The sequence below is a fragment of the Cuculus canorus genome, chromosome 12 (genome assembly GCF_017976375.1).
Source record: "Cuculus canorus isolate bCucCan1 chromosome 12, bCucCan1.pri, whole genome shotgun sequence".
Classification (NCBI taxonomy): Eukaryota; Metazoa; Chordata; class Aves; order Cuculiformes; family Cuculidae; genus Cuculus; species Cuculus canorus.
The window spans coordinates 18368369-18390213 of NC_071412.1; the positions used below are offsets into that span (position 1 = coordinate 18368369).

Below are 21845 nucleotides of genomic sequence, written 5' to 3' on the forward strand. Positions count from 1 at the left end.
ATATGAGTAGAAAACCCTCAACAGTGATAGAACACTGAAAAAGTGTATTTCTATCACTAGGGTATCTGAAAAAAAAACCCAGCAAAAGTACCTGTAGTTTTGTTCTGAAACGGCTGCCATCAACACTTGTGTCAAAAGGAATCCCCTGTTTGCTCCAAGATTAATTAAGATGTGGTACAGTGAGAAAAACCAAAGCAGAACGAGTTGCTTTTATTCAACAGAGAGCTGGGAGGAAGGAAAACACTCATTAAGAAGAACGCTGCAAGAGCACTGCAGAGTTAGTTATCCGGGAATTAAACCCGCCCTCACACACTCGACACAATCGATTCTGTGAGGCTCTGCCTGTGTTTAGAACACTCGGCTGATTTCCGCTACTGTCTAGGAGATAAAAAGCAAATATGTGCACTTTCCTAAATTGAATCTGTCGTGCCATTAACCTTTCCAACTGTTTCAAATAATCACATAATGGGACAGTACTTACTTTTATGACTGGTAATTGTGGAGCTTTCCACCACAGTTAACTTTTAGAGGTTATTACTAGAAATATTATGCAACGCCTAATGCTTTGGTGTTCCATATATTCCAAACAAAAAAAAAACCAACAAAAACTGCTCTGGCAAACCTGTCCAGAAAAATGCTAAATGCACACTTGGCTTGTTTTGAATCTGCTTTAGCACCTGGAGGAGATGATGTGGTTTTGGTTTATAAAAGCAGGGAATGTTGCCCTTGTACATTAAGCACATTGCGTATATCTCAAGGAGCTGTAAGTAATAAATGGACCCACAGTAAGTAATAAATGGACAAAACACAGAGAAACATAATATTCTAAGTTTTAATCCAACAAATGAAGAGGCTCATAACACTGTAAAATACCGTTGTATTGTTAATGCTGTAGAAACGTACATTAAAAACAATTATTGTCTATAGATGTAAAAATAGCAAGTTTTATGATACAATAAAACACAGTATAGAAACCATTTAAGTAGAAACCTCCTAAACAATTGAGGCATTATTTTAAGTATTTCTCCAAACGTATTAAATAAAACAGTTAATACTGAGTCTAAATATCCCCCCAGCTTCCCCACTAATTAAACTGATTAGAAAAAATAGTAGTCTCTCAGTTACTATGTTATGCATTCTTTCAGAATCACTCAGATTCTCCATTTCTTCAAGTACAGTAGAACAAGTCTTTGCAATACAGTACTACCCCTGAAGTAATTTATTTCCCAATGCTATATAATTTTGGAAGTATTTAAGATTAATTTGGAAGGCTAGAATAGGCCCAAGGAGGTCTGCAGGAGGGCAATTAAATTTTGAATGCAAATTATTTACACAATCATTAGTGTACTGTAGTTACAGCATAAAACCTGCAACATAGCTGACGGGTGCTTTTAACAAAAGCTCCAAATGCAAGAAAGGGAAGAAAAACAGATTACAAAATAAATAACCTAAAGTTCTTCATGGTAGAAACGTTCATCATGAAGCTGCCTCCCATAATCCGTGGCTTCACTGTTGAGGAACAAATCCTGGTTCTTAAAAATTTCTGCTTCAGAAAGCTTTTTATCATCATTCAAATCCATTTCTTCAATAAGGTGAAGAGCCTTTAAAATAAATGGAACAGTATGTGCACAGTTTATGGATATGAGCATTTATTATCAATGCGTGTGGAATGGCTATGTCAGTCCTGCCACGCCACCAGTGTTTGTGACAAGCTAGACAGGGTCTGACAGTCAGAACAGAGCCTTTCTTTCCTCGGTTTGCTTCCCTTTGCCTCTTCTATTTGATGGCAAAATCATAACATCAACTCTCACTATCAATTCCAAAGCAAAAAATCCATGTCAAACCCATAGCTTTGAGGGTGGCAGACAGTATCAAACCAGTAAAGATTAATCACCTTCCTGGAAGCGCCCATAGTCCTTGAAACCCTGGGCGAATGCAGTACATGCCTGTGGGTATGACCTGCAGAAGACAGCAGCTCGGCACGCCTGCCAGAGCCCCTGTGCTTGCAGAGGGCGCTGGGGCCAGTCACCCACTGAACAACAGCTACAGGAGCGAGTCCTCGATGTGCAGGACATCAACTCAGATGTGAGCCGCGTCCTCGTGCAGAAGTGTGCCCGCTTACCTCAGTCACACATCTGCCCTGGGTCTGACAGAATCAGCATCATTTACAGCTCTCAGGTTAAGCTGTCAGCACATTTGCTTTCAGCTCCAGATATGTGCACTGCACTGAGCCATTTTTTACTTCCTGAACCACTGGAGACTCACTTTTCCATCATAGATGCATATTGGACAAGAAAAAAAAGAAAGCAGGGATAGAGAATTGCAGCTGGATATTCTGCATCTATTTATGATCTGCAGAAAACACTCCATGGCTGTAATTCATGATTAAAATGTAACTGGAAACGACCTGATGTCCACCATGAAAAAGGGTTTTCTGCCTTCAAAAGAGGACAGGATAAGCCATCTCTGCCCAGGACCTTCAGCTCTGGGTAGCAGTTCAGGTTTTCCCTCATTTGCTGAAAGCAAAAGCTCAGTTTCCTGAACAAACTTTGCAATACTGAGCCGTGACGATGTCAAATGAAACTGCAAGTCAAAACAATTTGCAGATTTTTGCTTATTTGCATATTATAAAAGGAGGGAAGCTCAGCAGTAAAACAAAAACCAATTGCAGGTATTTTAGTTGCAGCTTGTTCACAATGTTGGATAGCTCAAAGCTAACAAGCACAGCAGCTGTACAGCGCCTGTTATTTCTGAGAAACAGAGACGGCCTGGTATTACGTGGGTTTTGGTTTTATGTGCTTAACATCTACGCACACAATGATTTAGAGAATCCTTCTGTTCCTACTCTTTCCAGTTGGTTTGGCTCAATGTAACTGCTTAGTGACTTCTTTTAAATTAAATATTACTTACATTGAATCTGACTCCATCATGAAAAAGGACTGAAGAAAATAACAGGGACTAGTGTCAGCCAAGCAGATTTTAAAAGCACTCTGCATGGCAAAAGCTGGAAGATTAGCAAGACCAGCTTGGTAAACGCATATCAATTCCTGGAAATGGAATGTATTGTGATGTTTCTATTTTTACGTTATTTAGCTACCAGGTTTCTCCAGTCATTTTGAAATGCTGAAATGAAATGGCAATATTCAGCTTTCAAACAGCAGTTTATAACTGCTACCTTCTCTTGACGACAGGTGACTTTGCTAAGCCCTTGTATTAATTATAGAAAAAAAAAATTGAAGTGAGCTATTACTACAACATGGCCTTGCTGTAAGCTAGAATTTAAATGAATAGTGAAGAACTGCTAAACAAACCTCAACCCAACCAAGAAAACCAACAGAGGCATGAATAGAGTCGAACACGCCACCAAATTCCTGTCGGATAGAGCAGTGTTGTTTCAGTGGTATAACCAGCTACCCTCAACAGCCAGACGCTAAAAAGCCTGCGCAAAGGCTTCCAGATCCAGAGGTACAAAACTAACTGGCAGAGCAGTCTAACAGCTTGGCTTCCTGCAGGTCAGAAACGTGAGCTGCGTGCTAGCCATGACGCTTTTCTGGTCACCAGCAGAGCTGGCAGAGGCAGGACCTCCGTAACGAAACGGTCTGACACAGCAACAGGCTACGCTGTTGGACACAGGACAGGAATTACGGAGGCGCAGGAAAATCTGTTGTTCCTGCCATTCTGATCACCCAAATCCCCCAGTGCAAAGGGAAGAGATTTGGACGAATTAAGGTAAAAGTTCCTAGCAGAAAGGCAGAAATCCCCTCTACGGCAGCTGGCAACTATAAAGTCTGCTTACTAAAATAGGTCGTTCTGGAACACTCAGTGCTTCCCCTGCTACGGAAAACAGACAGCTAAAATGAGAATCCGTTTTAAACTATTATGGCATCCTACCCCTGATTGAGCAATTTTAATTATCACCATCAACTTTTGCATTACAGCATCCTGAATCACAGAATACTTCCATTTTCTTGTATTTGTGAAGAGACAAGTTTTTAGTTTTACAAATGATGGTGATTTATCCAGCTAGAAGAATCACGACCAACTTTTGTTTTCAAAACTATGCTGTCAGTACACAACAGCCTCTTTTAGCAGTACATCTCATTAGATTTACCTACAAGTACTAAAAAGTAACTGATTAAAATACCGTACCCTTAAGTCAAACCCGATAAGCTACTTAAACATGTAGAAAAGCACTTTTTTAGTTTACAAACATTCATACAATTAACTTCAAACCTGCCTATTGTAGTTAAAGGACCTGCATTCTTTGTCAAACTGAAAGAGAGTTAAAAAAGACATGATAAATCTGAATGCGGCAATCATTTTGTGCTGACACCTTCAAAATTCTACTGCATTAATTAAAAATCTGAATAGTCAAAACACTCACCTCCTCTTGGGCAATGCCCTCATTGTTAGGTACTATCCAAGACAGCAGCTCTTGAGGGTTGAGTTTTCCATCATTATCCTTATCATAGTCATTCACAAACCGATCTTTCTCAACAAGTATCCACTCTGGATCTTCCCTTGCAGCTTGTAAAACACATATGTTAGGTTTAAAGTCACTCTTACCTTGAAGCAGACATTTTCACTTTTTCTCCTATGCAAATTCACTTAATCTCATAAAATGTAACATAAAAGTGATTTCACTAAACAGAGACAAGGTTTACAGACCATCACAATAGATTAAATAATGCATCTGTCTACAATATGACAAAAATACTTGTACAGATTAAAGCAGAATTTAAAGCTGAGGTAATATTAAGATTGTAAATTTACAGTTGAACTAAGGAGACATCAAAGTCAGAGATTACCATCAATGGAACTGGTTAGCTTAATATCTCCACAAGTACTCAGAATGTTAGTGGAGAACACCTACTGGACATTGCCTGTCCTGCCAAGGAGATGGTTTCCTACTTACTGGGAGAGCTGACGTATTGGTAGGAAAAAGTAAAATTGGCTGACTGAGCTCTCACATTTGCAGCATTTACCCTGACCGAGTTAAGTTCACTCCCTCTCATTGCCCTATTTCTCCATATCCTCACGTGGCTTAAACGTCTTCCCTACCTAGGATGCCAGTCCACACTTGGGAATCAGCGCTCCTTAGGACCATGCATGCTTTCCCCATGCCTCAAGCTACTACTCTTTTTGGAGCTAGAGAGTTATTTGCCCTATCTTTTTGCCAAATTAAGTGTATAAAATATTTATCTGCTAGCAAGATTGCCACAGAAAAGTACTGATAAACACCAGGTAGGTGTCCTTTCTCTTGTTAAAGAAACAGATCAAGTTTAAGGACAGGGAGGAAAAGAAAGAAAAACCAAAAAATGAGAGCAGACACACTGCTGGTATCTGACACAGCGAGCTGACTCCTTACGCTTCCCCCCTACCTCTCTCAAAACCCACATAGCTTCGATCTTTCTAAAGCACAGCTGACAGCTGCCACCTTAAGCTGACAAAGACCAGGGAAGTTTAACCTCTCATTCACGCTGTTTGGTTTCACAGACTTGTTCAGTTAGCGAAACTGCATCTTACTTCAGCTCCCACCTAGTGATGAGGAATATGCTTCAGTCCTTAGGGAAATAAAGGAAATTGCAAGGAAACAGTGGAATGGGCTTATACACACACTACTGCCAAACACAGACAAGGCAGACTGAAATAAGGAGCTACTATGTCCAGTACTGGGAAACCAAATTATGCTAAAAGACAGGGTACTGTTACTGAGAACCTGTAGGTACAGGGGTAAAAAGCTGACTGTAAAGGTGCAAGCAATTCAACCCATTCCAAAAGCTCCTTCTTTCATGCCCCCACCCTTCTGCCTTACTTGGGTCTCTTCTGTAATCACCAAGGAATTCTTCCAGGCTAACAAATCCATCACCATCTTTATCGTGTTCTTCTAAAGCCTCCTGAATAACAAAGTCCTTTCGCATGCATAGAAAAAGTAAAATATTAATTTGTGAAAAATTAGCAATCGAGAGAAATGGCAATAAATTATGTTAGAGCAATACGGTATTCTTTAAAGTAAAGATTTGCTCATTCCAAGTCTGGTTCTCTGTTTTATGCAGACTAGAGCAGTAGTCGGTTCCTGTGCAAAAAATCGGATCTGTTCTTAAGAGTTCAGAGTATCAGGTGTCACGAAAACCAAGTCTCATAGTTGTACATAGAGAATGTCCCTCAACATCATTCCAAACTACACAAGTAGCTGACACACGTGAATTTGAACAAGGCTGTATCATTTCACTCATCTTTTCTCAGGTGATATATTCACTAATCTGCAACTTTACGAAATTGTGAGGATAACTGGGTGGTCTTTCAGTCCTGTTTCCCAGTGAAGCCAGCGTGCCTGTTCTTGTAGTTCCGTCTTTTCTTGTTTGTCCATTATCAACAGTTATGTCAGCACAAACAGGGGCTCTGTTTGCCTGGCGCTCCTCCCAGCAGCCGGCTCTGCAGCATCAGCCAGCCAAAACCGACAGAGCGATTGTAGAAATGCATCAATGTACTTTTAACTGGGGTCAACTGTCCGTACAGAGCTGGAATGGCAACACTCAGCAGTGATGAGACAGATGACCAATGCTGAAGTGCTGCCGGCAGAAAAAATAACGCCCCGAACTCTACCCACAGTACAGTCAGTGTTAAAGCATTCAGACAGGTTTGAATGCTCTATTTTGGCCATAAAAGTGACTATTGTGTCCCTTTAAGCAAGGCGAGAGTAACGGGCACTTGCCCTTTTCCTGCGCTAAGAAATCTGTCTTGTAAACCCTTCTAAGACTGAACTCTGAACTAGGCATGAAACTTCCTCAAGCTAAAATCTCACAGATGTATTTCCACCCTAACAGAGTCTGGAGATATCCACACCAGTCCAGTCCCAAAAGTTTGGGATAGCTGTGCAGTAACAGTTTTTGAAACAGATTCCAAAGAAAATCACTGCAACTACTGCTCCAGCTCCGGAACTCCAGTACTGGATCCACAACACATCATCTGATTTTTAATTTGCTCTGAGAAAGCACGAGAGGTAACTGCTCAAAAGCGCCCTTCCTGTAGCACTGGGCTAAGGACACGCATTAAAAAGACGGTGCATTTATACACACTGATAAGGACACCCTCCTAAATCTTACCGTCATGTACTCCGCTTCTTCAGGATGTTCAAAAGCAACAAATTCATCCACATTTAGATCGGGAACATCATCTCTATTAGCCTTTTCAAAACGTTTTTTCTCCTTTAAATGAAGCTTAGAAAATAGATTTAGTTAGAGCACTTAATGAAAAGGAAAAACAACATTATAGCGGCTAGCTGTAAGCTCATTAGAGTATTAATTGTTTCACATTACCTAATCATGTTATACTGATGTTATATTTTCACTAAAAAGAGCTCATCCAGAGCAACAAGAACAGCACTTCTATCTGAGGTAGTTTTATTCTAAAAATCACATGAAAACTCCCTTTTTTTCTCTTCAAGGAGAAATTTAAAACCTGCTCTTAGCCAAGGCTTCAAAAACACAAAAGGGAGATAATGAAAGGACCGAGAACTCTGATCTTCATACATGCTTCCTCTTCTAAAAGTCACCAATTCCCAAACTAACCCAGGAGAGTATGATGATTATAATTAATGGCAGCCACTGCAAATTCCCACATTTACATTTTAAGGATATTTAACTTCCTGGATCTGGATCTCATTTATATCAAGGGCTGTTTGTAGTTCCAATAAGGTCCTGAAATATCAAATGTCTCTTTTGAATCCATTTTAAGTGCTGAAGGATCAGCTTTAATATAAGAACGTTGTCACAAATAATTTAAAAATAACCACTTCAAATTGTACTGCCTAGTTTATATCCTATTTATTGACACTTCTTTCAGAATTAGGCTGACCTCATTAATACAGAGCACAGTATGTAATACATAAAGTCATTAAGTATCTTAGGTATTCTCCAAAATAATTAAATGTATTCTTGAAGAGTACATTTAAAAAAAAGAAGAAGAAAAGCCGACCTTAACTGCGCCTTTAAACAGAACAGAATTCCAAAGGACTGGCTACACAAAGTCCTTGACTGCAACATAAACTTGAATTATTGAGGGAAAAATCTAGTTTTCGGTGGTTTTTGAGAAGTGACGAACAAGGCTGCCACCTTCTGGTAAATCCATGTTTATTTGATGTCCATTCTAACTCAACACCACAGTCTAACTCTCTCATTTTGATTAGAGCAGGATCACTAATTTCTGAAAGAAAGGAAAATGCTGATGAGGGATGACATACAATGCCGCTAATTTTGCTCTTTAGAATGTGTGCTGAAGACGTCAGCAAGCAGGAAAAACCTAGTAAGCAAATGACGTATAGCATAAATGAGATGGAGTTCTGGTTCAACAGATATTAATATATCTATGATAGCAACATCGCACACATGGGATCAATAATTTGCCCGACAGTTCCATTTAAAGGCTTGTTTTATCTAAAAGTCATGTAATTATTCAGTTCGGTGACCTCCAAACCTTTACAGTTTGTTTTTAGAGTGTGTAGAACAGTCTATTGTCTATTTGAGCTTCATTTCTGCCAACATCCTATATCATCTACTGCTACTGTACTAAATGCAGCCAAGCAATCCTCACAGGAAAAAAAAAACCAACAAACTCAGGCCAGAACAGCCTATAAACCTATTTATACTCTTTTTGGGCAATATTTACATGTACTTATAAATACGTTACTTGAAAGGAACCGAGTTTTGCTCGAGTTTTTGGTGATTCTTGGTGAACCTTCCCTCCCTGCCTCTTCTGCCTCTTCCCTTTCCACTCTAAAGTATCTGCTTTCAAATGAGATTAATCCATCACTTCTGTGGTTTACACATCCAGGTTCAGCTATCGGAGTTGCATTTTGATTGCTGAAACTATCTGAATTGCTATTGCTTTCCCTGTGGGTCTGTAACGGACAGGAAATGTTAAAGCAGGCAATAGTGACAGCAGGTACTTGAGAAATAACTGACAGTGGCTGGAACAGTGCAAGAACGAAGACTAAGGAGTACCGGGGTCTGTCTCCTCCAACTCCAGCACCATCGATCGGTTCTGCCCCCACGGCAGGCAGGACGCTGCTGAGGCTACAGACCCCATCTAACAGATTGCCACGTTGTTTTAGGATAATGGCTGCAGACTGTGCTCTCTGGTACAACTGCCAATAGACTTAAACCCCACTCGGCTGGCAAATCCTCAGCAGGTACGATTTCATTCTGCCTTTGCTTTATTGGTAGCAGCTTTAATTCTCCATTACTTTCCTTTAATTACTCCCCTATCTCAGATCAATGAAAGTGTTAAAACGTATGCCAGCTGCTATGCTTTCTCTACTCATCTTGTTCCCTCACAATAAACAAACATCGTCACCTTTTGCCAAGGGCTTACAGAAACTGATGCTGAAACATTTTACCTGTCGAAATGATTCTTCTTCTTGATCCTCCAGGACAGTGTTCTCATCAAAATCAATTACACGATCATACATTTGCATATTATACTCCTTCCAAGACACTAATCCATCACCATCCTTGTCATAATCATTGAAGTGTTGCTTAGCTTCTTGCGTAACATAGTGTTTAAATGACTGCCGTATCCAAGAACTCAGCTCCTCTGCGAAAATCATTTCAAAAATAACAGCATTTAAAAAATCAGAATCATCTGCCCTATAAAACTGTAGCGATAGTACCCGGCTATTCCATCTGGAATCTACTCTGCAATTCAGATGGGAGCGTATAGACAAGAGGTTAGTTAAAGCAAGACAATCTGTTTCCTCTATGCTGTGGCTGTTTTCAAGTGCACTGAACGAGAGAACAGAACACAGCTACAGCCTCCAGTTTTTCCCTCCCTACTGTTTCCCCGTTCATACCCCCAGGCCAGAGTTAGGTGGTTACTGTAATCCAGCCTGTCTTGGTACTGCCAGAAGCGGGATGCAGGCAGAGTTCCTACAGCTACAGAGCGAAGGGCACTGCTAAAAGCTGACCCCATCAGAAGGAGGATTCCTCGTTTTCAGCTGAGGAAGTGCCCTCATTTAGCTCAGTGGCACCCGAACAATGGAAGCAAGAAGCTTTCCCCTTTTGGTGGCTGCTGGTGTTTCTGGCAGCCGTGGCTTTTTCAAACCTGAGGCCAACAACGTTGCAGCATCCTTTCACCGTTTTGGGGGGGTTGTTTTCTTTTTCTTGCAGAGCTTTATGGAAATAACGCTGACTATAGTTTAGACAGATAACTCCAAACATAACTTTGTAGCCCCCAAAAAATATTGTTCCTTTCAGTTTAGGGTTGGGGTTTTGGTTTGTTTGGGTTTTTGGTTTTTTTTTTCAAAAATCCACAAACTCAAATAAAAGTAAATTTACTGCCATTGCCTTAATTACCCAAAACGTTAACAGGTATTTTCCCTTTACTTGAGGCTGAAATCAATCCGTATGTATTTTGGAGATGCTTCCAAGCTACTCGTTTTTATAGAAACGCAGATAAATAAATTAAGCCTAATACACAAGTGAATTCACACAAACATATTAGAGTTAATTCATTTAAAGAAGACTGGGAGAACATATTCTCTCAGTACCAGCCAGTTAATTCCAGGCACCCAGAAGGGTAAGACAACTTCCTCTGCATTGCAAAGTTCTCTACCTAAATCAGCTGCACCGAAATGCTGCTCTGAAGGGTCATCAAAGGCTAATTAAAAAATCCTACAGGAACTACTACTTTGGTGTAGAAAAATCTTACAGCATTTTTTCAATACTAAAGTATCTTATTCCATCCTTCTTGAAAGAAGCGTCAATACGTCTTTACTGAATTTATTTAGATCTATTCGTAAAACAACAAGGGATTTCTAAAAATATATTTTGCATACTGAATTTATATTAACAAAGGAACCAACTTGCTAACAGATTCTGTGAACTGACAGCATGAGGAGGCGTGCACGGCACGTTTTGTAACCACCGAGGCTCATGTACAGAACCAGCATTGCCTTACAAGAAATGCAACATCACTTCTTAAAGCCTGGGCAACATAAATGATAACACAGTTTATTTCCCAGCATTTACGGCACAAGGCACAGTCATAAGCGCCTAATGTTCAGTTGCATTAGTCGGTAATAATGCTCCAACATTAGTTTAGGGAAGCAGTATAAATATATCACTTTTCTCTGTAGGCCTCTAAAAGGAGGCGCCTCTCATAAAGAGAAAGTTCTCAGGGAGTGTTTTGCCATACGCTGAGAAGTAACGGAGCTGAAAGTGCTACAATACAGGAAGTTTCTTAGTGTAAATCTACATTCCACTGTGAGTTTGCCTTTTGGAAGTGAGGGGAAGGCAGGTTTCCATGAGACTGAGAAACAGGTATAATATATACCATGAGAATGGAGTAGGGGGGAACTTGATACACTTTAAAATATTGGACCTCTTCCTTCATAGCTTTTGCGTTGTTCAGTACAGGGATCAGACGTCCCAGCAAAGTGATGTACTATCTCACCTCTATACCAGCAGGGCAAGAACACCAAACTAAGTGTGTGGTGCATTAGTTTCAGCACATAGAGTGAAAGACAGTCAAGAGATAGAGTTGATCTTGTGTTTTAAACCATATTTCGTCCTCTTGCCTAGAAAGCTTCCTGCCTGTTTAATATCACGTTAATGAAATATCATTGTTCTGGCCTTGCTCTGTGTGCGTGTGAGAAAAACTTCTGTTTTTTTGTCAAAATTGCAGTGAAATAGTAGAAATACATTTTAATAACGAGTTTAAAAATTACATTAAAAAGTGTTGTGATGCTGTAGTGAGAGGAAGGGCCTGAGTCTGCCATGGAGCTCACAAGTCTGGCTGATAAAAGCCTGTCTGGGCAGAGACATCTGATAGTATGTTGTGATGAAACAAATCTATGCCTCCTCAGGTCGCTCAGTGTCACGGGTCCTGCAGTGCAGACATAGCACTAGGGCCGCGGTGAACTTTTCTGGCTCTCTGAGTGGCACAAACACGATCTCCCACACAGGAACCCACTCAGTACACAGTGCCTACAGCCGTGCCAGGCGCTGTTCCCAGCACAAGGCTGGCTCTGGCTGCCCAGGATAAGCGACACTCGTGCGTTCCCACAGGCACCTCCTGGTGCTCCTGGCGCTCTGTGGGACAAGGCTGCCAGGTTTTGTCACGGCAGTTCTCCAGAGCATGTGACAGGGCCAGTGTCCCTCGTCCTGCTCCACACACACCAATAGCACCCACCTCACCCAGTCACGTCCCACGTGTGCCTCCCACCCACCTGTGAACCACGCAACAGCGCATCCCACCCCGTTAGACTCCACGCGTGCCTCCTGCCCTGTTACACCCCAAGCGTGTTCCCTGCCCATCTCTGAACCATGCAACGACGCATCCCACCCTGTTAGGCCCCATGCGTGTTCCCCACCTCTGAATCACACAACAGCGCATCCCTCACGGTGACACCCCATGCGTGTTCTCCACCCGCCTCTGAACCACACAACCGCGCATCCCACCTGCTCGCACCCCACACACGTTCTCCACCCGCCTCTGCACCACTCAACAGCGCATCCCACCCCGTTAGACCCCACGTGTGGGCCCTGCCCTGTTACACCCTAAGCGCGTTTCCCGCTCACCTCAACCACACAGCAGCGCTTCCCGCCCCATCACACCCCGTGTGTGTTCTGCACCCACCTCTGAACCACACAAACAGCGCATCCCGCCTCGTTACACCCCACGTGTGCCTCCTGCCCTGTTACACCCCACGCGTGTTCTGCACCCACCTCTGAAGCACACCGCAGCGCTTCCCGCCCCACCACCCCCCGTGTGTGTTCCCCCACCTCTGACCCACACAGCAGCGCGCCCCTCCCGCTGACACCCCGTGCACGCCCCCCACCCCGCCCCGCCCTGTCGCGCCCCCCGCGCGGTTCCCACCCACCTCCCGACAGGCCCGAGCACCCCCCGCCGCCGCCGCCGGTCGCCGCCGTTACCCTTCGCGAGGAGCCCGTCGCGGTCCGAGTCGATCCGCCGCAGGATGGCGCGCAGCCGCCGCCGCCGCTCCTCGGGGCTGAGCCGCGCGAACTCCTCCGCCTCCTCCTGCGGCACAGGGGGCACCGGCGTCACCCGCGGCCCGGCGGCCGCCCCCGCCCGCCCCCTCCCGGCCCCCGCCGCCCACCTGCCCGCCGAGCAGCGCCTCCCGGTCGTAGTCGGCGCGGGGTTCCCCGCACGCCGCGCTCAGCGCCCACAGCGCCAGCGCCGCCGCCAGCAGCGCCCGCATCGCGCCCGCCGAGCCGCGGGCAGGGCGGGGACAGGGGCGGGGACGGGGGGCACGGCCTGACCCCCGGGGAAACCACCCCGGGAGCCGTCATCCTCGTCATCCCACTCCTTCTCCTCCTCCTTCTCTTCCCTCTCCTCTTCTCCTCCCTTCTCTCCTCCCTTTTCTCCTCCTCTCCTCCTTTTTCTCCTCCCTCTCCTCATCTCCCTCTCCTCCGCTTCCTCCCTCTCCTCTTCCTTCTCCCTCTCCTCTTCCTACTCTTCTGGACCTTCCCTGGTGCTGCATCAGTGCGAGAGTTGGGGTTGTTCATCCTGGAGAAGAGAAGGCTGCAGGGAGACCTTAGAGCAACTTCCAGTACTGAAAGGGGCTCCAGGAAAGCTGGGGAGGGGCTCTGGATCAGAGAGTGCAGGGATGGGACAATGGGGAATGTTTTGAAGCTGAAAGAGGGGAGATTGAGATGAGATCTTAGGAAGGAATGTTTCCCTATGCAGATGGGGAGGCCGTGGCCCAGGCTGCCCAGAGCAGTGGTGGCTGCCCCATCACTGGAGGTGTTCAAGGCCAGGTTGGATGGGGCTTGGAGCAACCTGATCCAGTGGGAGGTGTCCCTGCCCATGGGACTGGAACCAGATGGGCTTTTAAGTCCTTTCCAACCCAAACCATTCCATGATTCTATGACAATGTCAAACATTATGATAATGTTTGATAGAGATATTTATAGAGAGAGATATACAGAGAGAATTTTCCAACTTCCAAGCATCGATGAAGCCTGGCAGGCTGAGGGGACTGTTCTCAGAACTTCAGACGAGCATCAACAGACCCTGGCATGGGGGAAAATGGTCAGGAAATGAGCAGTGTAAAACTTACAGCAAAAGGAACCTGTTTCTCTCCTTTGAAGACACAAAAACCCACTTCCAAGACGATATGAAAGGGAAGTCATACTTATAAATGAGTGAAGGTGGATCGATACAAATGCTCATAATTGTTCAATACAGATAATAGACAAGAAAGCTGCAAAATAAATTTACCCTCATTCAGTACTCTGACAATCTAAAAATACGGTGAGCAAATGAGCAGGGTCCTCCCCAGGAACACCATTCCTAAGAGCTGTCATGAAATTGGGATTTCTCTGTTCCCAAGCACACTCAGGTCAAATTAATCATCCTTCTTGGCTTAATTGGAATTAAAGTAAGGCCACCGTTGTATTTGTTATTTCTCCTTTCAGTATCTGTATTTCTGGAACTTCCTCTTTTAAACAGAAAGAAGTGAGATTAACCCACGTGGGTGTCCAGAAATGTGATTGTTGCCAGGTTTAAACAGAGCCCTCGATTATTGGAGGCTGGCTGCTGCGCTGTCCTGTCCCTTCTGTGGTGACAGCCATGTACTGCTCCACGGTTAACCTCAAATTCTATTAACTGTGAAGAGCTACGACAGTTCATTTTGAAGATCTGAGAATAAAATACTGCGAGAAATCACTAAATGTGTTTTTGCAATTTCCTGTCCATATAAAAAATGTCTTTCTATTAAAAAATCTAATAGTAAGTTAAGTCTAATGTAATTTATTGGTTTAAATGTCAAATTTCCCATCAGTACTTATATAAATGACGTACAAAATGTGAGTTAAGTCCTACTGCTTGTGAAACATGTAGACAAAGAAAACCCTATGAGCAATGAAAACAGAAATAAGATTCTGTTTCTGAAATAGTACCGAAGATGCTTTGCCTTCTCTCTCTATTGCATTACTAACACCTCAAAAACCTTTTCACTGCATATTTCAGGAGTTGACAAGTGTATCTGATTCAGTGACGAAACAACTGTAGTAGCCTCCAAATAACAAATTCAATGTAGACGTGCCAAGAGCAATTTTATTATCAATACGCTCATATGCCAAGATGATTGAAGACAGGAGGAGGAGGAAATACAAGTAACTGGAACAATAAAGCAAGTAAAACCAAAAAAAGTCATTATAGCCTATACTTTAGAAGAGAAATCTGAAGCTCAGCAAGAGGGAAAGCATAAGAAATCATATTCTTCTCTTAATAATTAGCCTTTGTAAATATACAATCCAGCAAACAGACAAACAGTGATATAACTCATATAATCAAGATCAGTCTTACAATTCAAGATCATTCTGGTATTGATGGTTGGGGGGGAGGAACGAAAAGAGAAAGTCTCCCACGTTCCCTTGATTTTTCTAACCAAGTGCACAGCAAATGCATCACTACTGTAGTGTAAGTAAAAAGAGTGCATCAGTGAAGCTATTTTAGACTCAGAATACAAGTCATGCCATCTAAAAAGGTTTTTATGTGCTGAACTTTCTGACTTTCCTGAAGAATCCCCCCTCCCTCAAGCCGAATTGTATGGAGTCTTTCACAATCTGTTTGGAGCTGTTCTTTCAGTCACAAAGGAAATAATGTTGGAAGGTCACATTCAACACATGGCTTCTCAAAAAGACCTACAAATGCGAATCTGTCCCTGTCAGACTGTCAGCATGAGAGCAGTTGTCCAGCAACACAGACATTAGTTTCTTAACAGTTATTTCCAGCAAGTGAAGTTATATATCTGGTGTTGACTATAATTTTTTTACATTTCTGCATTTCAGTTTTATAATTCACTGCCCAATTTGAATAAGCCTTCATTTTCTTTACTTTAATGCATGTCTTTTATACACTTGCAGAATAAATGGATTTACAGCAGTTTTATTTAGATAGGCTTCCCTTTTGATATCTTCTCCTAATTTTATTTTTATCACACGTAAACATTTTAGGTTGCATACGAGACAGTTAAGCACATCCAAGACCAGCATGCAACACTTACCCTTCCTTTTTCCATTATAAAAGTAGTTGGATTTTGGCATGTGGATTTAAGTGAGACAAAAAACCCGAGCAACAACTTCTTTATTATCACGTTCAGATATCTTGTGTCATTGATATTTTGTATAGAAATTTGCTGTCGTAGTACCCAAATACGGCTTTATGCATGTCCCAATTAAATTTTCCATAACACCTTGCACAAAGACTCCTGAAGTATTTTTGACTCTGCAGACGTTACAGACCTGTTTTTCTACTTCTTTGCGTTCAGTGCAGTTATTAATATCTGAGGAAATAGGTTATAAAATGACGTTCTTCTGATGTGGTATCTGATTTGCACTGAACCAGAGCAGCAGGATTTGATGTGAGGCTCCGTACCGCAGTGCAAACGAAAGAGGCTGTTGTGGAAACTTAGACAACTGCCCAATAAATAAAAAACGGTGTTGTTAGGAAAGAACAACAGTGTGAGGGGTCTGGATGGGACCCGCGAGGCTGCCTGGCTCAGCACTCTGCTCCCAGCCAGTTAGTGTCTGTATCATTGTGGAGGGATGCTGGTGCTGCGATTCTGGAGACTTGAGCTGAAGCATAGATCATCTCCTAAGCCATCTATTCCAAGCCTGGTATTATTTTTACTGTTTTAGAAATTGCAAGCTAAATCATCCTGGTTACAATGTAGGCCTTATACTTCTTGTCATTCCTGTCACAGCAGGGGCAATGGATTATTCTCTTTATCAGAGAGCGCAGGAATAGGAAGTGGCGGAACCGTTTGAAGCTTGAAGAGGGGAGATGTAGATTAGGAAGGAATGTTTTCTGTGAGCGTGATGAGGCACTGGCACAGACTGCCCAGAGAACTCATGGATGCCCCATCCCTGGATGGGCTTTGAGCAACCTGATCCAATGGGGGATGTCCCTGCCCATGGCAAGATGTTGGAACTGGATGGGCTTCAAGGTCCCTTCCAACCCAAACCATTCTATGATTCTGTGATTCTATAATGCCCTTACATGCTTGAACACTCCTACCACATCCCCTTTTACCTTCTCCATTGGCTAAATCAACTTAGCTTGTGCAGGATTTCCTCATGAGCCATGTTTTCCAGGCTTTAGATCCCATGGGAAGGACTGGCATCTCCACAAGCTGCACTGTTCTCCACATGGAGTGCCCATGTGGGATGCAGCACCCAAGTCATGCCTCACCAGTGTTAAACCCCAGGGTTAGGTCCCAGCTTGCTGTCTGCCTCGTGTACACATTATCTCTTCACCGAAACAGTTACATTTCTTCAAGGAAAATGTTCTCAGGTACCAGCAGAGGCTTCCCAGGGCAGCGGTGGCGTCTCCGTCCCTGGAGTGGTTTATAAAATGGGCAGACAGGGTGCTCAGGGATATGGTTTAGTGGTGGACAGGTGCAGTTGGACTCCATGATCTCAAAGGTTTTCTCTAACCAAACAATACCATGATTCTATGATTTCCGTACGCTTCCTGTAATCCCAACGTAAGAAGGTTATGGAGCTGTTGGAACAGGTCCACAGGAGGGCTGTGGAAATGATCTGAGGGCTGGAGCACCTCCCTTACGAGGACAGGCTGGAAGAGTTTGGGTTGTTCAGCCTGGAGAAGAAAAGGCTCTGAGACCTTAGAGCAGCTTCAGGTACTGAAAGGGTCTCCAGGAAAGCTGGGGAGGGACTTTCTACACAGACGTGGAGTGATAGGAAATGGCTTTGTAATAAACGTTGGACTGGACGCCGAATAATTTCAATCAGTCCTTTTTATTTATAATTAAGCAAGTGGAAAGTGAGCAAAAGCAGCGCTGGGTGACAGAGTGACGGGATAAATCTCCACTCCACTGCTGCCACACTCTTCAACGTATATGCAGTCCTTTATATAGTCCATTTTTCTTGTTTTTCTTGCATATCTTCCATGTGCACCTTGTATTCCACTAAGAAGCTTTCCTTGTATTTTGCCGAGAGGCTCTCTTTATCTTGAGTAGCAATAATCACGTACACTCTCCATATAAGGCAAGCAAAGTTCACAACTTGCTTATCTTGAGTAGAAATAAGCAAAACAAATTGCAGAAGTTACATTGTCACAGCAAAGTTACATATACTGTATTTTTGTAAAGAAGAGCTTCACACTTTGTTGAATTTATATACCCTAATAGTTTAATTAAACAATTTCACTTTTAACAGCTTTAAATTGGAAGGTGGAAAATTTAGGTTAGACATTAAGAAATCCTTCACTGTGAGAGTAGTGAGGCCCTGGCCCAGGTTGTCCAGAGCAGTGGCGGCTGCCCCATCCCTGGAGGTGTTCCAGGCCAGGTTGGATGGGGCTTGGAGCCCCTGATCCAGTGGGAGGTGTCCCTGCCCATGGCAGGGGTTGGAACTGGATGGGCTTTGAGGTCCCTTCCAACTCAAACCCGTCTGTGATTCTATGTACTGCACACAAGCGTTTATAGGCTCGCACCTATTCGCTGTTGCTTCTGCCCCGGTGAGGGCAGAGCTCGGTGCAGTGCCCGCCCCACCCGCGGAGGCACAGGCACCCCCGAGCCCCCCCACCCCCCGCGCCGGACGGGCTTTGCCCTGGCGGGCGGCGCATGCGTAGCGCGGGCGGGCTGGGCGCGAGCGCGGGCGGCGATGACGTCACCGCGGCGGGACGGCGCGGCGCGGCGGAGAGCGTGAGTGGCCGCGGCGCGGGGCGGGCGCGCGGGGCAAGATGGCGGCGGGCCAGCCCTCACCCCCCTTCTCCCCCCTCTCGCCCCGGGGCCGCGGCCTCAGCGCCCTCCCAGCGCGGGGCCCTGAGCGAGCCCGGCCGGTTGCCACAGGCAACGGGGAAGCCCGTGGCAGAGCGGGGCCGGAGGGTACCCCCGAGGCCTCGCCGAGCAGCGCGGCCCCCCCGGCCAGCCCCTGAGTTTGCGGCCCCCCAGGAGTGAAAAGGGATGGGGACAGGCTTCGATAGGAGCTGTGGCCATAGGATAAGGGGGAAGGGTTTTAAGCTAAAAGAGGGGAAGTTTGGGCGAGATAGGAGGAAGAAATATTTTCCTGTGAGGGTGGGGAGCCCGTGGCCGAGGTTGCCCAGAGCAGTGGTGGCTGCCCCATCCCTTGAGGTGTTCAAGGCCAGGCTGGATGGGGCTTGGAGCAACCTGATGCATTGGGAGGTATCCCTGCCAATGGCAGGGATTGGAACTGGATGGGCTTTGAGGTCCCTGCCAACCCAAACCATTCTGTGATTCTGTCAGTCCATGAGGAAACTGGGAATTGCTGGCTCTGATGGAGAGCAAGCAAGCTCTGAGTTGCCCAGAGCTGCTTTCCCGTGGTGTGAGGGCTGTGCCTGCCAAGGAAACGTAACCCCTGAAAACTGCCAGAAGGCGTCCAGGGATTTTCATATTACAATCTGGTGCGGCGCTCCCGGTTTACACTGACGGCCTTTCCTTCACTGTCCGGGAACACCACTGTTAAAGAGGCTGATGGTACAGGGTTTGCCTCCTCTACACGCTTTTTTGAAGACAGATTCCTGTTTCCAAGTTATTTCCGGTTGCCTTGCAGTACTGGGGAAATACTCAGGCCCTTGTTTTTCTCCCTCAATTATGTATGTCAATTAAATAAGCTCTTATGGCACCTTGATTATAATCAAGTTCATTTGGTGGCAGTAGTGCAGTTTCCTAAGACATCTCAGTGTGTGGAATCTCCTCATGCTGGGCCTGTCCTGGAATCTGAAGTGATGCTGAGATAAAATCCCGCTTGGTTTCAAGAGCTTCACTTCTGTCAACTGGCTGCAGAATGTTTGGATTTTCATGAGCTCAGTATGTTGCCTTAAAGTGTACAAACACCTGCAAATCTTAACAGGTACCTGTTTGCTGACATACAGTTTGGATATTTACTTTTAGAAAAATGAGCAGTTTGTGAGGAGTAAGAGGTGTAACATGAGAATGAGGGAACAGCCCACCCAGAACACTGTCACTAATGACAGAGACCAACAAAATCCCTCTTTGGTCTGATCAGAGGTTAATCTTGTTCTGTTACCTAATTTCTGGTAATTTAGAAGTGTCTTTAGCATCTGGTAAGCATCTGATTCTTCAGAAGAATAAGAACTGATGCAGGAGAGTTTTGGCACTCTAATGAGTAGCTGGTCAGAATGTATTTCAACCCTGAGGCCAAGGATGTAGTTTTATTTCGGAAGTAGTATTACTGTCCTGGAAATTCTTGATAAACCTGTGAATATTTAGTTCCCTGTACTGCTGCATTTGTGGCAAAGTTTCTGTAGCTCAAAGGTGAAAAGGCCAGGTTGGATCAGGCTTTGAGCAACCTGATCTGGTGGAAGGTGTCCATGCCCATGGCAGGAGGTTTGGAACTGGTGGGCTTTGGGGTCCTTTCTGACCCAAGCTGTTCTATGGTTCACGTCCTCAGAGATGACTACAGGAACCATCACATCTGATTTTTTAAAATGAGAAGTTTTCCATTTTATTTTGCTTCACCACTAATTATCTGACACTGTGTGATTAATTTTTCTTTTTCAACTAATCACCAACTTGCCCGGTCCTTTGTCACAGGAAAGATTTGCTGCTTGCCTTTCACTATTCTAGAGCAGTCAAGCGCTGATTTGTTTAAATAGTTCCTGTACTGTTTTACTGTCTGTCTTACTACACATATATTTACATTTTCCTGTAGGGTTGTTCTCTTTTTGTTTCCTGCTTGGGCCTTTGGCCACTTTTAATAAGGAGGAATGCAAACACTTTACAAATAAAACTCTCTTCTGAAAACCTTAGGTGTTCATCTTATGTCCATGACATAAATGCTACTAAGAGGCTAGAATTAATTTTAGAAGCGATTTGAGTGAAATAATTAATTGCATTTGTTTTGGCACAGGTATGAAAACTCAATGGGGTCGTCCAAGAATGTAATAACTGAGACTCCTGATGCGGAGGAAGGCTACAACATGATGGTAAGGCGTTCAGCTATTATGACAAGGTGATAGGGTTGTTCCTGCTGCAAGTAAACCTGATTTTTCATGTTGGGATTCATTCATAAATTGCTTCATTTGTGCTTTCTCTGAAAGTATTGATTCTAGAAACTGAATCAGTTTGCTTTATTAACACCATGATGAGAAACCTTCAAAAATGAATTTTGCTGCAGAAGAAATTTGAGTAGTTCTTCCAGTTTTGCATCATTTCTATGTGCGCTAGTATATAGGTTTTTTGCACTTTAAAACATTTATTTCAGCTGATTCTTATTATAAACCGCTTTCATCCAACCTGTGCTATAGTGTCAGAATGTAATGTTTGGTTACACTAATACAGTGCAGTTCTTTGAAATAGCTGAAGGTAGAGCTGAAGTAATTTTCTTTGAGAGTACAATGGATGAAACTGGTGGTTCTGTTTACAGCAAGGTATTTGTATATATGAACACCATTAAAACAAGGATCCTCATAAAAGGTTTGTTAATAGTCATAGCCATACAAAGGCACAGTACAGACTAAATAACAAAAATCTGCTATTTATGGCAAAACAAATTTGTAGTCACTCTTTTTGCCTCACAGATGGTTCTATCTGGAGCACTTCAAAGAAGGGACTGCTTTGGATAGTTAAGTATCAAATAGGAGGGATTCAGGTGGAGAAAATGATAAAAAATCTCTGCATCGGTATCTCAAAACCTCACTCATCTCAAAGGATATCAAAGCTTACTCTTGTCCAGTGAAATAAAAGGAGTGTGTTGATACCCAGTATGGCTTTGGCACTTAGGGAGATGAGACTTAAGTCAGACTCTATTTTTTTGATACAACATACTTGGAAATGTCATGTTGAGATCCTTCTGCTTTCCTTGTAAGTCTTTCTGGCT

General features: G+C 43.8%; 2 protein-coding genes across 4 annotated transcripts in view; one reads left to right on the forward strand and one right to left on the reverse strand.

Annotated features, from left to right (window-relative positions):
- Positions 1–818: 818 nt before the first annotated feature.
- RCN2 (reticulocalbin 2) lies at positions 819–13275 on the reverse strand. Of its 2 annotated transcripts, none has more exons than XM_054078003.1 (7): positions 13118–13275; positions 12933–13038; positions 9398–9594; positions 7107–7208; positions 5816–5912; positions 4385–4527; positions 819–1601 (listed from the first exon to the last, which is right to left on the reverse strand). In XM_054078003.1, exons 1-7 carry the CDS (start codon positions 13217–13219, stop codon positions 1449–1451), a joined length of 900 nt encoding a protein of 299 aa, XP_053933978.1. In that variant the 5' UTR covers positions 13220–13275; the 3' UTR covers positions 819–1448. The 2 variants fall into 2 exon arrangements, with proteins under 2 accessions (XP_053933978.1, XP_053933976.1); XM_054078001.1 differs by having other exon boundaries at positions 7107–7220.
- Positions 13276–18611: 5336 nt separating this feature from the next.
- Positions 18612–21845, forward strand: part of SCAPER (S-phase cyclin A associated protein in the ER) — a 134119-nt gene continuing 130885 nt past the window's right edge. The window contains exons 1-2 of one of the 2 annotated variants that reach the window (XM_054077493.1): positions 18612–18688; positions 20877–20952. In XM_054077493.1, the coding sequence (XP_053933468.1) occupies positions 18648–18688; positions 20877–20952 (117 nt within the window). In that variant the 5' untranslated portion in view covers positions 18612–18647. Of the gene's footprint in view, positions 18689–19837; positions 19857–20876; positions 20953–21845 lie in introns of those variants that run through there. The other variant, XM_054077494.1, reaches the window with a different exon arrangement.

What these genes read in the sequence shown, in the direction of transcription:
- RCN2 (XM_054078001.1), bottom strand. Translation starts at nt 13,219, where the DNA reads ATGCGGGCGCTGCTGGCGGCGGCGCTGGCGCTGTGGGCGCTGAGCGCG. An exon ending in AGGCGCTGCTCGGCGGGCAG is followed by an intron (nt 13,039 to 13,117) that starts GTGGGCGGCGGG and finishes CCTGTGCCGCAG; the next exon opens with GAGGAGGCGGAGGAGTTCGC. An exon ending in AGGGCATTGCCCAAGAGGAG is followed by an intron (nt 1,602 to 4,384) that starts GTGAGTGTTTTG and finishes TTTATTTTAAAG; the next exon opens with GCTCTTCACCTTATTGAAGA.